The sequence below is a fragment of the Nematolebias whitei genome, chromosome 13, assembly GCF_014905685.2.
Source record: "Nematolebias whitei isolate Nwh7 chromosome 13, NemWhi1, whole genome shotgun sequence".
NCBI classification, from domain to species: domain Eukaryota; kingdom Metazoa; phylum Chordata; class Actinopteri; order Cyprinodontiformes; family Rivulidae; genus Nematolebias; species Nematolebias whitei.
In genome coordinates this window covers 34,446,966-34,462,763 of record NC_056510.1, presented here as the reverse complement: position 1 = coordinate 34,462,763, position 15,798 = coordinate 34,446,966, and the positions used below count along the sequence as shown (strand labels likewise).

The following is a 15,798-nucleotide window of genomic DNA, read 5'->3' as shown; positions in this document are numbered from 1 at the left end:
AAACTGGTTGATCCACTCTGAGAAGGTGCTATTTAAGAGACTGAGCTGAAAACAGCACCTCAGACTGAGGAAGTCTTTTGGATGAGAGACGAAACGTTTCTATATTTTTTTTTGCTTTGTTTTGTTTTTTTTGAATGTCCAGAGGACCAGATTGAACTTTTTTGTATTTTATTTAGATTATTTACACAGAGTGAAATATTTCAAGCCTTTATTTTTGGTAATTTTTATGATTATGGCTTACAAATAATGAAAGACCAAAATTCAGTCTCATAATGCAAAATACAAACACAGACTGATCCAAATAAAATTTACTTCCATTCAAATACTAACCACCAGCACAAAATATTACAAGAGACAAAAAACTACATTCCCCGTTTATTGAGTGTGATATTTTAAAAGGACATGCTGATAAAATAATCACCAAACTGGGATTATTTGTCTTAATGTCCCTCAAACAAGTATGTTTAATTTATTTTATTTATTTTTTGTAGACTAAAGTTTGTTTTTGTGTTGTTATGGGGAATTGAAAAGAATATCTTGGTAAAAGTAACCACCATGTTTTGTTGATGTGACAAACTTAGTGTCTTGAATTCATTTGGCCACCAGATGTAAAAATTAATAAATAAATTAAATAAATAAAGGTTTCATAGTTTATTTAAGACTTTATCAAAGTTAGTAAAAACTAATTTAGCTCCACAGAGCTGGTGGGCTAACTACCAGTAATAACTAACAGCAGGAAGGTTCTTTAACTTTACGAGTGTTACTGGAGGTTAAACTCATCATCTTACTTTTTTTTCCTTCTTCTTTCGGCTGCTCCCTTCTTCAGGGGTCTCCACAGTGAACTAAGTCACACGAAGACATGCCAGTTATTTTTACGCTGAATGTCCTTCCTGACACAACCACAGACCACTGAGCTACCACAGCCTCTGTGTGGAGCAGAGAGCTGCTAACTAGGACACCCGGAGGAGCAGATAGTGGGGTTAAGGGCCTTGCTCAAGGGCCCAGGGTGGTACGAATGAGGGTGGGGGCAGGTGCGGGTGCTTCATCTACCCCACCCACATTTTTGATGTTGTCGGTACCCGGGCTTGAACCGGCGATCTTCCGATCACAGGCCCACCTTTACTAACCTCTGCGCCACCACTCCCCTAAATTAATCATCTTACTTATTAGCTCAAATATTTTCCCCACAATAAACTAGTCAATTCTTTACAGTTAGCTTAGCCTAAAATGTAGTGTATAAAAATACCCCCCCCCCCCACCAAAAAAAAAAATAAAATCAAAATAGTTATTTTCTCAAATTTTGCCCCCACCCCCCAAAAACAAGAACTAATAATTATAATGATTTAATGCAGCCAGCCAGCCTCTTTAACCTATACTCTGTTTCCATCCATTATCTTTAACCTATACTCTGTTTCCATCCATTATCTTTAACCTATACTTTGTTTCCATCCATTGTCTTTAACCTATGCTCTGTTTCCATCCATTATCTTTAACCTATACTTTGTTTCCATCCATTGTCTTTAACCTATGCTCTGTTTCCATCCATTATCTTTAACCTATACTCTGTTTCCATCCATTGTCTTTAACCTATGCTTTGTTTCCATCCATTATCTTTAACCTATACTCTGTTTCGGGTCACAGCGGTCACTGGTGCCCATGTCCAGCAGTCACTGTGTGAGAGGCGAGGGACACACTGGACAGGTCTCCAGTCCATCACAGGGACACAGACAAACGAGACAAACAACCAACCATTCACTCACATTTAAAGACAATTTAGAGTTACCAATCAGACTAAAATTATTGAGTTGCATTCGGGCCTAAAAACATCTGGGCCGGCCCAAACCCGTATTGTTTTTTACAAGCTTGACCCAAAACCGACCAATTAACTGTGATTACAGGCCCAAACCCGAATAAAATAAAATAAAAACTAAATTAAGCTTTTACTGCTTTTGTAAGCAAATCAGTTTGACATGATTTAAAACATATTTCAAAGAAAGGAAGATATAAGATTTCTTGTTTATTAACAAGAGTCAGCGGATTATTATAGTTATTATAATATTATAGTTAACAGTCAGCAGATTATTATAGTTATTATAATTTACAGTTATTAACAGTCAGCAGATTATTATAGTTATTATAATATAGTTATAAACAGTCAGCAGATTATTATAGGTATTGTAATATTATAGTTATTAACAGTCAGCAGATTATTATAGTTATTATATTATAGTTATTGACAGTCAGCAGATTATTATAGTTATTGTAATATTATAGTTATTAACAGTCAGCAGATTATAGTTATTGTAATATTATAATATTATAGTTATTAACAGTCAGCAGACGCACACGGCTGATGATCCAAATTGGGTCGTCAGCCTCGCATGTGTCCGCTGACGCAATCAAAACTCTGATACCTACCCAGCCCGTCCATCCAGCACATTATTTTGGCCGGGCCCCAATTTTCGGGTCGGGCCAGGTTAGAAATGACAGCTCTACCCAACATGCATGTTTTTGGTCTGTGGGAGGAAACCGGAGCACCTGGAGAAAACTCACGCATGCACAGAGAGAACATGCAAACTCCACCCAGAAAGGCCCCCGGCAGGGATTTGATCCGTCAACCTTCTTGCTGAGAGGCAGCAGCTCTAGTTGGCACCACCGTGCTGCCCGCTCTCTGTCATTTTATTTCCAATTATTTGTGTACCTTTCGTGCAAGCCATTATTCTCTGGGGGGTTCCAAAGCTGAGGAGTGGTCCTCTGTAAACTGTTGGTGGCTTTCAGAACAGCAAGCCACTCTGGATCATATTCCAGACCCTCAGATGAACTTGGTCTATCTGGAAGATCCACAATCTGAAATGCATATATGAATATAGATTTATTTGCATAAAGCTTAAACAAAAACACAAATAGTGACGTCGTATGTACATGTAGGAAAAACATTTCCACTAACCTGCAGAAACTCTCTGTAGGGCAGACATTTATCCAGAGACAGGAATTTAGTTACACGTGAAGCAGCGTTTCCTTTAGGCTACAGAAAAACAAGTTACTGGGTCATAAATCTGTGAACATGTTTTGTATTCATTAATTCATGTACATTCTGACTTCTTTCAACAGAAATCTATCACATACATTTTACTTGGTAGGTGAAAAAAACAAAACAAAATCCCAGTCTCACCGGATGCTGCATAACAGCAGCAAACTTGACATGAAGATGGGCAGAGAACCAGTAGACGGGCTGGAGGTGAGCCAGGAGTTCTTCAGCAGCAGGACTTCCAAGAGCATTTGACTCCACATCTTGACGAAGAAACCTTTTCTTTCGCAACAATTCTTCGGTATTTCCATAGTAGCAGATGCCCCGAGGCCAATCGTGGCTCATAAAGATGTCCAGTGGCATCTGAATCTTTATTGACACAAAACAACAAAAATGTATATTAAACATCTACAGTAGTATTCTCTGAAGTAATGTGTATTGCTGTGTACTGCTGCCTTTTATGCCAACGTATTAGACTGAAACTAGCTTACGCTGAGAAATAACAGAGGTGGAACCATTTTGGACAAACTATGTTATGCAAATATATACACTTTTTTTTTTTTTTTTACAATGACTCATATGGCATCTGAGTCAGATATAAAAGCTTAAGTCAATAGCCGTAAAACCGACTGAGACACAGTCATGTTACGTTGGCTTCTGCCGATACCAGTGGTAGCCATCTTGAATTGGATTGACTCTAAAAGTTAATTGTAGATGCACGCTGAATGATTACTTTTTGAAAGTCTCATTAAAATTCAATCATTTGTTCATGATATTATGCTAACAGACAGACGGAGCTGACTTTACATAGTTAATAGAAGTTTTAAAATCCATTAGAAATTCAGATTTTGTATTGAGGATTAGTCTCAGCTACTTCCACACCAAACTTTAGATCCTCTGTAAAACTGGCCAAGTTATAGCTATTTTTTGTGTTTTGAAGATCAAATGGCTGCCATCTTGAATCGGGTTGACTCCGTTCTAGAAATACATTCAATAATTACTTTTACCTGTAGCAAGTTCTATAAAAATGTTAAAAAAGCTGTTAAAGAAATATTTTCATAACAGACACACAAACACAGGGAAAAACATTATTGTAGATAATTTAAACAAGTGCATTAAATGTTTACCTGCTTTAATTTGAAAACCTCAATATTTCTTGTGTGGTAGACACTTCGAAGGGTTTCAGGATTGTATGGAGGGAATTCATGGTGACCTTAGAAAATACACATTTCCTTCTAAACATGATGTGTGTACTTCAAATATTTCAAATGATTGCAAAAGCATAAACAATCCTACCCTTTCTGTAGTCGTGTGATTTGAATATTCCAGATAAGCCACCAATTCGAATCCCTTTGTAGCGAACAACACCAGCATAACCTAAAGACAGGTGATCCAGTTAGGCATGTGGTGTGCCAGATAGGCTGGAAGAAACACATTTAATCTGCTGGCTCTACCTAAATAATAAATGTTAGGGGCCACCCAGCCCCCATAAGGCAGCTCCTGCAGGTGGTTGGAAGCCTCATGGTTCCCACCAATAAAGATAGTCAAAACTGGAGCTGTCTTTTCTCCAGAGTAGTATCTGCAATACAAACAATATGAAATAGTCAAGGTCTTCTTTTTTTTCTTCTTCCTTAAACCTAAAATCAGAAATTAAGAACCCACTTATAAAAGGTCTGCATTGTCCTGTACTTGACTGGGACTGCCATGCACTCCATGTCTTCCTCATTTCGCACTGCCTGAAAGTCTCCACAGCAAAGCAGCAGGTCTACTTTTACACCTTCCTTATTCTCCAGGTAGGTGATCGTCTCATAGATCTTGTCCAGCTCTCCATGGCAACAGCCTTCTACTGCAATCTTCATGCTGTACAAACCAGTGAGCTGCAGATGACCAAAAATTCACATTCCAAAAAGGTAGTAGGTTTAACTGGGCTGTAACTGTTGGAGGCCAGCTGGTGACTCAAAATTCCAAGAAAATGTGCAGATTTTCAGCAGAAGTCTCGTATGTTCAAAACGAAGTGATCAGCGAGCTGTGCAGGTACATTTCAAATCGCCAGTTTATGAAATCACTGCTTACGTTTGTGTGAACGAGTAAAACTGCGTTCTTGGCTGTGCACATGATTTTGCTGTCCACCTCCACCCACATCGAACTCAACCTGTGTTTATGATTTAATCTGCCAGAGTTCACTTTTAAAATGAAGAAAGGCAGATTAGGACTAGTTTTAAAATTATTAGGGGCTGTGGTAGCTCTGTGGTCGGTGCGGCAGTTTTCTTGTAATCCTGGGGTTGTGGGTTCAAGCCCAGGTTGCGTCAGGATATCGTGTGAAACAACTGATAAATCTTTTGCTCACTTTGGCAAACCATATGGTTGAGAGCAGCCGAAAGACACTCAATATTTACTATCTGTGTGAGTTGTAGACTTGGACATTTGCTTCACGTTTTCTGTCAGACGTTACTTTCCATGCAGGTGTCAAAAACAGCTATAGCTCCCTTCAGATGGGTTTGAGACAAAAGTTAGGTAGGTTTGAGACATATGGTCAACTTTGTGACCAACTTCAAAATCCATCCATCCCTGCTTTTTCCTTTTTGGGTCATGGGGTCACTGGTGTCCATGTCCAGCAATCACTGTGCGAGAGGCAGGGGACACCCTGGACAGGTCTCCAGTCCATCACAGAGACACATAGAGACAAACAACCATTCACTCTCTCACCTAGGGACAATTTTAGAGTTACCAATCAGACTAACATGCATGTTTTTGGTCTGTGGGAGGAAACCGGAGTACCCAGAGAAAACCAACGCATGCGCGGAGAGAACATGCAAACTCCACCCAGAGGGGTCCCAGGCTGAGATTTGAACCAGCAACCTTCTAGCTGAGAGGCAACAGCTCTACCAACTGACCCATTGCTCTGCCCTAACTTCAAATTTTAAGAGAAATTCATGCGACATTCTGCGATTCATGTGAGTAAACTGAGAACCGCACTGAATGTTGCAAGGCATCCTAAAGACCCTCATGAATACCATTTGTCAACTAGTCACAAGGCAGTGGAAGCGTACTTCATCTTACTACAACATAATCATCATAACGGAGCAAAAGCTTGGCTCACTCAGTATTCATTCTTATTAAGTAAATTTATTTCAGCTGCTGCCTGTGGCTGAGTGGTTAGAGCAGTCGACCTCCAATGCAAGAGCTGGGGGTTTGATTCCACCAGCAGTCACATGCCGAAGTGTCCCTGGGCAAGACACTGAACCTCTCATTGCCTGTGATGTGTGTCCCGTTGGTGTATGAATGTGATAATGCACTGATTATTAGAAGTGCACCAATAAATCGGCCCTAATTTCCTTAATTTTGGGAAATCGGAAATCAGACTATACTTGCATGAGAAACCAATTTTACAGATTTTTTAAATTTTTTAAAAATTGTCTGAACTTCATTTATATTTCAGAGCACTACCTCATTGACAGTTAAAACAAGTTTGCATTGTTCTAGGATATTGTTCTAGGGTATGTTTTTTCAATAAAATAATATTGGAAAATTGAAGGTGCATTGTGACCTTATAACACCTGACAGTGTTGCTTATAAAACTAAATCGGTATCAGCCAAAATCGGAATCGGCAGGTCAGACTTTTAGAAATCGGTGATCGGCCAGAAAACTGCAATCAGTGCACCCTTACAGATTATTCTTTGTATAGATCTAGTAGAGTGCTGTATGAATGGGTAAATGAGACACAGAGTGTAGTGTAAAGATGCCCTTACTGACGCAACCTGGGCTCGAACCCTTAACCTCAGGATTACAAGACAACGGAATTGACCACCGAGCTATCACAGTGCCCTCCTAGTATTCAATCTTATTAATTGATCAAATCATGTAATCAGTTACGGGTCATATTTTGATGTTTTCAAAACACCCCTCCAAAAAAAAAAAAGAACAAAAAATGTTTTTCACAATATACAAATTAAACATTTCTCCTTTCTTTTAAATATTAAATATTTTTACTACAAATAAATTGACCCAGTGGCGTAGATGCGCGGTTTTATATTTATGGTTTAAAAACCATCCATCCGTCCATCCATTATCTTTACCCGCTTATTCCATTTTGGGTCACGAGGGTCGCTGGTGCCCATGTCCAGCAATCACTGTGCTAGGGGCGGGGTACACCCTGGACGGGTCGCAAGTCCATCACAGGGCCACATAGAGACAAACAACCATTCACTCTCTCATTCACACCTAGGGACAATTTAGAGTTACCAATCAGTCTAACACGCATGTTTTTGGACTGTGGGAGGAAACCGGAGCACCCGGAGAAAACCCACGCATGCACGGAGAGAACATGCAAACTCCACCCAGAAAGGCCCCCGGACCGGGGTTTGAACCACGGACCTGCTCGCTGAGAGGCAGCAGCTCTACCAGTTGCGCCACCGTGCTGCCTGGTTTAAAAACCATGAACAATAAAATTGTAGCACTTGAAGGAACAGCTAGCAAGAGACAACGTGGTTAAGACTATAGACAAAACGACCAAACAAGAGGAAAAGATAAAACTTGTTACTTACGCGAATCAGTGATTAACTGAAAGGTTTATATGCCCTAGTTTATAATTCATAAAGTTAAAAATTTCAGCTCAAAACTCAAATCAGCAGCTTAAAACCGCGGAACAAATATTCAGGTTACGTACTTACGTTACTACACAAACGCATGCGCAATGAGTTCTCTTGCATGATTTTGTCCTCGGCAGCACTTTCCATTATAAATTTGTGAGCATTATTATTGTGAAAATTTTATGTTGTTAAGTATTATAATCAATATCAACTATATACTAACCTATTTACTGTTTGTATATTAATTCTTGTTTTTATAGACAACAGAGAAACAAAAAGTGTCGAATCTTGCGTAATAGCCGACACAGACGTCACACTTTTAAACAACATTTACCTATCAGGCAGATTGAACAGTTTTGTGTTCCATCTTTAGTGCTGGCGGTCACAGCTGAGCCAAAAGAGGACTACAACTGTGCGTTATATAGAAAAGAAAGGCTCGGAGAGCTTTGTGCACACGCTACAGCTACTTTCTAGAGGCTGCTCGCAGCTGCTCTGGAGGGCAGAGTGTTCGCGAGGTGTTGCGCCTACTGGGCGCTCGTTCGGTGGAAGAGAGATGGCGTGCTTGTTGGAGGCCCCTCTCCGCATCAGTGTGCTGTCTGTGAGTGTCGCTCTTATGTCAAAAGTCAGTCATTTTCAGAATGATCCCTATAACATAAAGTGGTTAATATAATTTCAAATGTCTTATATATACATAGCTAGGGACTGTCAAACGGGATAAACTATTGAATTAGCATTGTAGCTAAACTGAAAGCTTACCAGCTTGTTAGCATTGTAACGGTCTAGTTACATACTAGCTGTTGGTGAACAATTTTCACCCAGGCGGGGACACTTGGAGCTTGCAAGAGGTGAGTTTAGTATATGGCCGTTCACACCAGAGGAGTTAGAAAAATTAATGAAGCTTCTAAACAAGCTGTCAGTGTCACTTGGGACCATGAGTTAGCGGCTAGCTGCAAACTAATTGCATATTGGCGACTGTCAAACAAACTGAGTCGCCGAGCAGCTGAGGGGAAATTATTGTTGACGCGCCCGCCGTTTAAGACATAAATCCAAGCTGCTGTTGAGATTCTTTTATTGGCGTCAAGTTCTTCACATTCCAAGGCAAGACATCCGTGAATCATAGACACTCATGTCCCAGAGCAGCATTAAAAAAAAAGGATCCATAGGTTCCAGCAATGATCAAAAGCAAAGTTTAAAGCGCAAAGCGGTCAGCAAAAATGTAGACTGCCCCATCACCCACTCTATAACAAACTCACCAGGTCAGCAAACAGGTGAGCACTACCGACACCACGTGATTCAAAACCACGCCCATCCACCGCATGGCAAACATTTATTCAAACTATTTATACAAGTTAGTCTCATTGAGTCTCAAGGACTCATTTATGAGAGACCTGTTTTTTTGTTTGTTTGTTTTTTAAGCAAAGAATGATGACAACAGTAGACGATCATAAAAGAAAGCATTGAAAAAAATAAATGGAAGAAAATGATAGTAAACAAAAACAGCTACAATGTTAAGCGATGTAAAACACTAAAAACAGGAACATGTCTGCATTGCTTTTTGCCAGGAACTTAGCAGATGTTTGAAGCTACTTAGAGAGGTCAAGGTTGAGAGCTTCAGATCTTTTTGCAAGATTTTCCAGGATACAGGAGCAGAGTCGGAGGAGGCCCTTTTGCCTAGTTCAGTCCGCACTGAGGGTACACTGCATGTAATAACATCCTGAGAGCGCACGCTGTAGCTGCATTCAAAAAGTGACATATAGGAGGAGATACCATATATAAGGCAACAGACCAATAAGTGGTTTAAAGATGAAAATGTACCAGTGTGAGAATCTGTGAAGTTAATGACGAACAGTTAACCAGTGAATACAGGGTGCAGTGATGGGTATGGCCAGTTATGAATCTTAACGCACCATGATAGACAGCGTACAACATCTACAAGGTGCTTGTAGGGGCATTCATGCAAATACTGTCACCGTATGGCGGGAAGGAAAGTTGCAGTTACAAGGTGTTTCCTAGTGTTCAGAGTTAGACAGGATTCATTGCTGAAAAAGAAACCCAGTTTAACTTTGTTTCTTTACGAAATTTTCGATGTGGGGCTTAAAAGAGAGATGTGAATCAACCAAGATATCCAAGTATTTGTAGGAATCGACAAACCCAAATGGAGCACCATTCTAAGATAAAAACGAGGTTTAGAACTACTGGGACCGACTTCTTCTTATTTGAAAACAACATCCCTTTGGTTTTGTCGGCATTTAGTACAAGTTTGAGATGGAACAAATCTGACTGGATGATATCAATTCAATTCAAAATTACTTTATTAATCCCAAAGGGAAATTATTTGTTGTTGTAACTCGTTATCCTCATTTCATTAAGAGATGTTATAGATACTGATGGCTGTAGGCAGGAAGGATCTCTTGTAAGGTCCATCCCACAGTGGATCCTAAGAAACTGGCTGCAGATGCCGTCTGATCCGTCCACCCAGACTCGGCTGGCCTCTCGGTTCCCTCGTGCTGTAGGACCGCCCAAATGCCGGGCAGAACTCCTCCCAGAGCAATGGCCACTCCTCCCAGCAGCCTGTCGAGCTCCTCGTCGCTGCGGACAGTCAACTGTAGGTGCCGAGGGACGATCCTGTCCTTCCACTGTCATGAGCCATGTTTCCTGCTAGTTCCAGGATCTAAGTGGTCAGGCACTCGAACACAGCTGGCAGGTAGATGAGAATGCGTCCACAGAACATCCTTTCAACTCATTTGAGATTTGGGGCTGTAGTTGAGATATTACTTGAGCTTTTAAGATGTTAATCAGCTGCTGTTGGTTGTAGAAAACTGCCTTGTTGCCATGGTTACGCATCATAACAAATGTCCAAAACTACAAAAAGTTTCAGTAAAAATCCTTCCAGCTGCACAGCATCCGATACCAGAGGAAACAATCATCCAAAAAATGTGATTTACATCCAGAAAAACAGGAATTAAAGTTTCCAAAAGCAAAATCTCAGAATGAAAGTAACCGAGCTGCTCCAACATACAGCCACCTTGAGCGGCCCAATTCTAGAAAGCTGATTGCAAAAGATGGAAAATCTTAGCAACTGTTTTAGCTCGACATTAAACAACTATCATCAGCATAGAAATGCATGGATGCATCAGGGATGATCTGACCTACATTAACTATGTAGATTGTGAAGCGGGTGGGTCCTAAGACTGAGCCCTGTGGTACATCATTGTTAACAGTTAGATAACTGGAAGAAGTACCATTACATTGCCTCCGATCTGAGAGATAGAGAACCAACAAATGGTGTGGTCTGAGAAACCAATTTTTGAGAGCTTATGACATAAGATGCCATGTAATGTAGCAATATGGTATGGTATGGTATAAAGTTTATTCATTTTAAAAAAGTACAAAACAATTCCATAACAATATAAAAAGATACAAAAGATTTAAAATGAAAGGCAGCAGAAAGAAAATAAAATCTTATATCTGCCCCTTTTTTCAAACAATTATTTCAATCATAATAATTTTCAAGTAAGCAATATAGCTTTATTGATATATTATCTTGGAACAAGATGATTTACCATTAAATGACACTTAAACAGTGTTTTATACACAAACAAGCAGATTTACTTTAGCAGTATGAAATTATCTCCCACGAATAATTTGTAAAATGCACATACAGTAGTCCCTCGCTACTTTGCTGTTCATTATCGCTGTTTTTCAAAATAAGATTGGACATGACACACAATTGGCTGCTCGATAGATGAGCTGCACGATCGGCATAGAATTTTTATTTAAAATAAATTATTTTAAATTATTTAGCACCTGCTGTTGGATAAGTTTCAAAGTTAGAATTTAATCCTGGAAAGTTATGAACAAAGTTGCCAGTGACTGACTGACGGACGGACAAATGGTCGGAAGGACGGACGGACGGTCGGTCGGTCGGTCGGTAAAATAAGTATTTGAACACCCTGCGACTTTGCAAGTTCTCCCACTTAGAAATCATGGAGGGGTCTGAAATTTTCATCTTAGGTGCATGTCCACTGTGAGAGACATAATCTAATAAACATCCGGAAATCACAATGTATAATTTTTTTAAATAATTCATTTGTGTGTTACTGCAGCATATAAGTATTTGAACACCTGTGAAAATCAATGTTAATATTTGATACAGTAGCCTTTGTTTGCAATTACAGAGGTCAAACGTTTCCTGTAGTTGTTCACCAGGTTTGCACACACATGCAGCAGAGATTTTGGCCCATTCCTCCACAGAGATCTTCTCTAGATCAGCCAGGTTTCTGGGCTGTCACTGAAAAACGCGTAGTTTGAGCTCCCTCCAATGATTTTCTATAGGGTTTAGGTCTGGAGACTGGCTAGGCCACTCCAGAACTTTGATATGCTTCTTACGGAGCCACTCCTTTGTTATTCTGACTGTGTGCTTCGGGTCATTGTCATGTTGGAAGACCCAGCCATGACCCATCTTCAATGCTGTAACTGAGGCGGGTAGAATTAAGACCAAAAAGTTCTATTTTGTCTCATCTGAGCACATAACTTTCTCCCATGACTCCTTTGGATCATCCAAATGGTCATGGTCAAACTTAAAATGGGCCTGGACGTGTGCTGATTTAAGCAGGGGAACCTTCCGTGCCATGCATGATTTTAAACTATGACGTCTTAGTGTAATACCCACAGTAACCTTGGAAACAGTGGTGCCAGCTCTCTTCAGGTCATTGACCAGCTCCTTCGTGTAGTTCTGGGCTGATTCCTCATCTTTCTTAGGATCATTGATACGCCACGAGGTGAGATCTTGCATGGAGCCCAAGTCCGAGGGAGAATGACAGTCATGTTTAGCTTCTTCCATTTTCTAATAATTGCTCCAACTGTTGATCTTTTTTCACCAAGCTGCTTGGCAATTGCCCCGTAGCCCTTTCCAGCCTTGTGGAGGTCTACAATTTTGTCTCTGGTGTCTTTGGACAGCCCTTTAATCTTAGCCATGTTAGTAGTTGGAGTCTTACTGATTGTGTGGGGTGGACAGGTGTCTTTATGCAGCTAACGACCTCAAACAGGCAAACCAACTTTTCATCTAAACATGTCCGCTGTGTGGAAGTATTTTACACTAGAAACACTAGTGATGGTGAGATGAAGCTTCATGAAGCACTAAGGCTTTCCATCAAATAGCTCGATGGTGCTTCATTTGCTCTACTACGCCATCAAGTGGACTATAAATGTAAAACCATTAGATGGATTATAATAACTGTAGTATGCTAAAAGGCTAGGTTAGCTTCGAGCTCCACTACAGTCATATTTTAATAACTGGTTCTCTCTTTTTCAAGCTACTTGACAGATATGTGACAGAGGTACTGTGTTGTCGATGGTTTAATCAGTGACATGAGACGTTAATTTTCTTTGACCCATCAAAATAAATGTGGTCATTTATTAACAGAATCAAAATTTAACATCAAAACATTGTACACTTGATTAGACTGATCTGGTTCTGATTAATAAAACTTGGCACGTTTTACTTAATAAAAACAACAGACATTTCTGAAGGCATCTGGATTAATTACTGGCAAGATAGAAGTTTAAAGATGGGAAATGAAGGAGTTTAAATGTAGAGAAAATGTGGAGGAAGATGTATGTCTGTAGACCAGAACAACACGCTCCTTTCAAACGCAGCTCGCCGTGGTACACTTGCAGTGAAACCAGTGACGACTCTTTACCTTGGCGGAGAATGGGTCAGCTGCGGTCAAGAGGTCCCTGGCACGCTACCTTTCAGAGTCTCCTCAGGGCGGCTGCGACTCGGCAGAAGTCATGAGATACTCCGTTCCACAGAACAAACTTCCTCAGCAGTTATAGGGCATTCACCGGGTGGAGCCACAGCGAGGCGTCGTGGCTCCTGCAGAGATGGATGACTCCATCAGCCTGGAAAACTGAGTCCGAAGTTCCACTCAGCAGTGGAAAAACTCCAGAACTACTCCACAGTACTCCAAGAGACTCAGAAGAACTTCAGACAAACTCCAGCCGAACTCCATCAGAACCAGAAGAACTTACGGAACTCTACGGAACTAATGGAACTAGGAAGTGTCGACTTTTAAAGAGTTCTGCTTCCGGTCACTTTTAGGAAGTCCTGATTGGTTGAAGGAACCAACAGGGGTGTGGTTTTAGTGACGTCAGAGGGTCATTACAAGTCAGAAAACAGCCGGAATGTTTTGAGAACGGTTAGTTACAGACGAGAAAATATTTTGGAGAAATGACAGACTTACAGGTGCCAGTTTTCTAATTTACTGTCTGAGAGGTTTAAAAACACGACAGCTCGTTCCAATAACTTGTTTCTTGACTGTCTCCGACTTTTGACCGACATCACTCTTCTCATTTCAGACAGAAGATCAAAAATGCATAATTACTTTGTAAAATAGACTTTTAACTTGATTTCTAATTTGAATGAGGATTAAAAATCATTAATACTGTTTCACAGTTGATTTAAAATGAGTGGTTCACTTCAACATTTAAAAATGGTATGAACTAAACACACTTTTGATTATCAAGACATTGTAAAATAGTAATGATAATATAAAAAAGATAGTGTTTTTTCAATTGATTAGTTCAGGATACAATTAGACAGTCTCTGGATGAGTTAATTTGTATTTCTGGATTCAAATCAATGAAATAACAGTTCCTGTCCCATGAAGGTCTTCAGAGGCAGGTTTGATCGGAGGCCTAGTTCACTACATAACGTAACTGGTTTGTGAATCTTTAAGTTGAACAAAAGAAAAATAAATCATGTTTGTGAGGACCTCAAATAAAGTCTAAATTTGATTGGCAAATTATCTTAATCTGTCTTCATGATGATGGTGATGATGGATTTTTCTGTCTGAACCTCATATTTCGAATCTCGCGTGTACAAACGAGCCAGTTCCTGAATCGGTCACGTGGTACGGCCCGATAGCAAAGCCTCAAACGTCACTACATGCGTCATTAATACACGCCTCGATACACGCTCCACATAAATCCTCCTGGATTACTCGACACACGCTTCGAAGCCTCAACACAGAAGGACACATCACTAAGAAACGCCACAAAGCAAGACAGCAACGTGCAATGTCTGCAGAGCCATAGCACCACATTAAACAGTGGTAATGTTAGTTTACGTTGCACATTCGAGCTCCGTGGCTTCAGCGGTCTGCTCCTCTTGCTCAATCCGCAGCAGGCAGCCCGACCCCGGCCAGCCGCGCCCAATCTGCCCCGCTCAGTCTGCCCGTCTCTGAGGAGGGGCAGACTGAGCACAGCTGACCGAAATCAGACTGCCTGCTTCGGATTGAACAAGAAGAAGAAGACACAGCTGAAGCCCCGAAGCTCGAATGTTTACTGAGAAGTTGCTTCATCGTAATTAATGACCAACCACTATCAGTTGTAGAAAACGAAGGATTTCACAGCTTAATACTTGCAGCCAAGATATAGTTTACCCTCCAGGAGATATTTATCAGTACTTTACAACAACAGTAGACAATCATAAAAGAGCATATGAATGGAAAATTATATTAAAACGAAACATAAACAGCTACATTATAAAGTGATGTAAAATACTAAAAACAGGAACATGTCTGTTGGTTTATGCCATGAACTAGCAGATGTTTAAAGCCATTTAACATTTTATTTTATTTTATTAATTTATTCATTCATTTAAAAGAAACAAATAAAATTCATCAAAAATAAAACATTGAATGAAAAGAGTGCAGAAAGAAGAAAAAAATTCTTATCTCCCCCTTATTTAATTTTTTTTTTTTAAATCACTTAAATTAATCACCTTAATATCCACTTTAAAGCTAGGAATAAAAATAACATATTTTGTGTTAGCTGAATTTAATTCTAACTTTAAAACTTATCCAACATTAATAAAACTTACCTCAAGTTGCCTTTTTGGACATGCATGCATAGATTTGTACAAATTGTACTTGAGAGGAGATTATTACAGTCTCATAGAAAATCGATGATGATGATGATGATGATGATGATATCGGATCGATATCGACCGATACAGATTTAGGTATCGGGATCAGAAGTAAAAAAAAAAAAAGTGTATTGTGCATCCCTAGTGTGTGTGTGTGTGTGTGTGTATATGTATATATGTGTGTGTGTGAGTGTACATGTATGTATATATATATATATATATATATATATATATATATATATATATATAT

General features: G+C 39.8%; 2 protein-coding genes across 2 annotated transcripts in view; one reads left to right on the top strand and one right to left on the bottom strand.

The window, feature by feature from the left end:
• dbr1 (debranching RNA lariats 1) overlaps positions 1-7,718 on the bottom strand; it is a gene marked incomplete in the record, with an annotated part of 9,298 nt that extends 1,580 nt beyond the window's left edge. Inside the window, 8 exon segments of the mRNA XM_037686614.1 lie at positions 2,702-2,847; positions 2,948-3,025; positions 3,173-3,397; positions 4,156-4,241; positions 4,325-4,405; positions 4,483-4,607; positions 4,691-4,905; positions 7,700-7,718. Coding sequence (XP_037542542.1) covers positions 2,702-2,847; positions 2,948-3,025; positions 3,173-3,397; positions 4,156-4,241; positions 4,325-4,405; positions 4,483-4,607; positions 4,691-4,905; positions 7,700-7,717 — 974 coding nt within the window.
• Positions 7,719-7,968: 250 nt separating this feature from the next.
• The window catches only part of armc8 (armadillo repeat containing 8), a 77,236-nt gene continuing 69,406 nt past the window's right edge, over positions 7,969-15,798 (top strand). Inside the window, exon 1 of the mRNA XM_037686613.1 lies at positions 7,969-8,216. Within this exon, the coding sequence (XP_037542541.1) occupies positions 8,172-8,216 (45 nt within the window). The 5' untranslated portion in view covers positions 7,969-8,171. The remainder of the gene's footprint in view (positions 8,217-15,798) is intronic.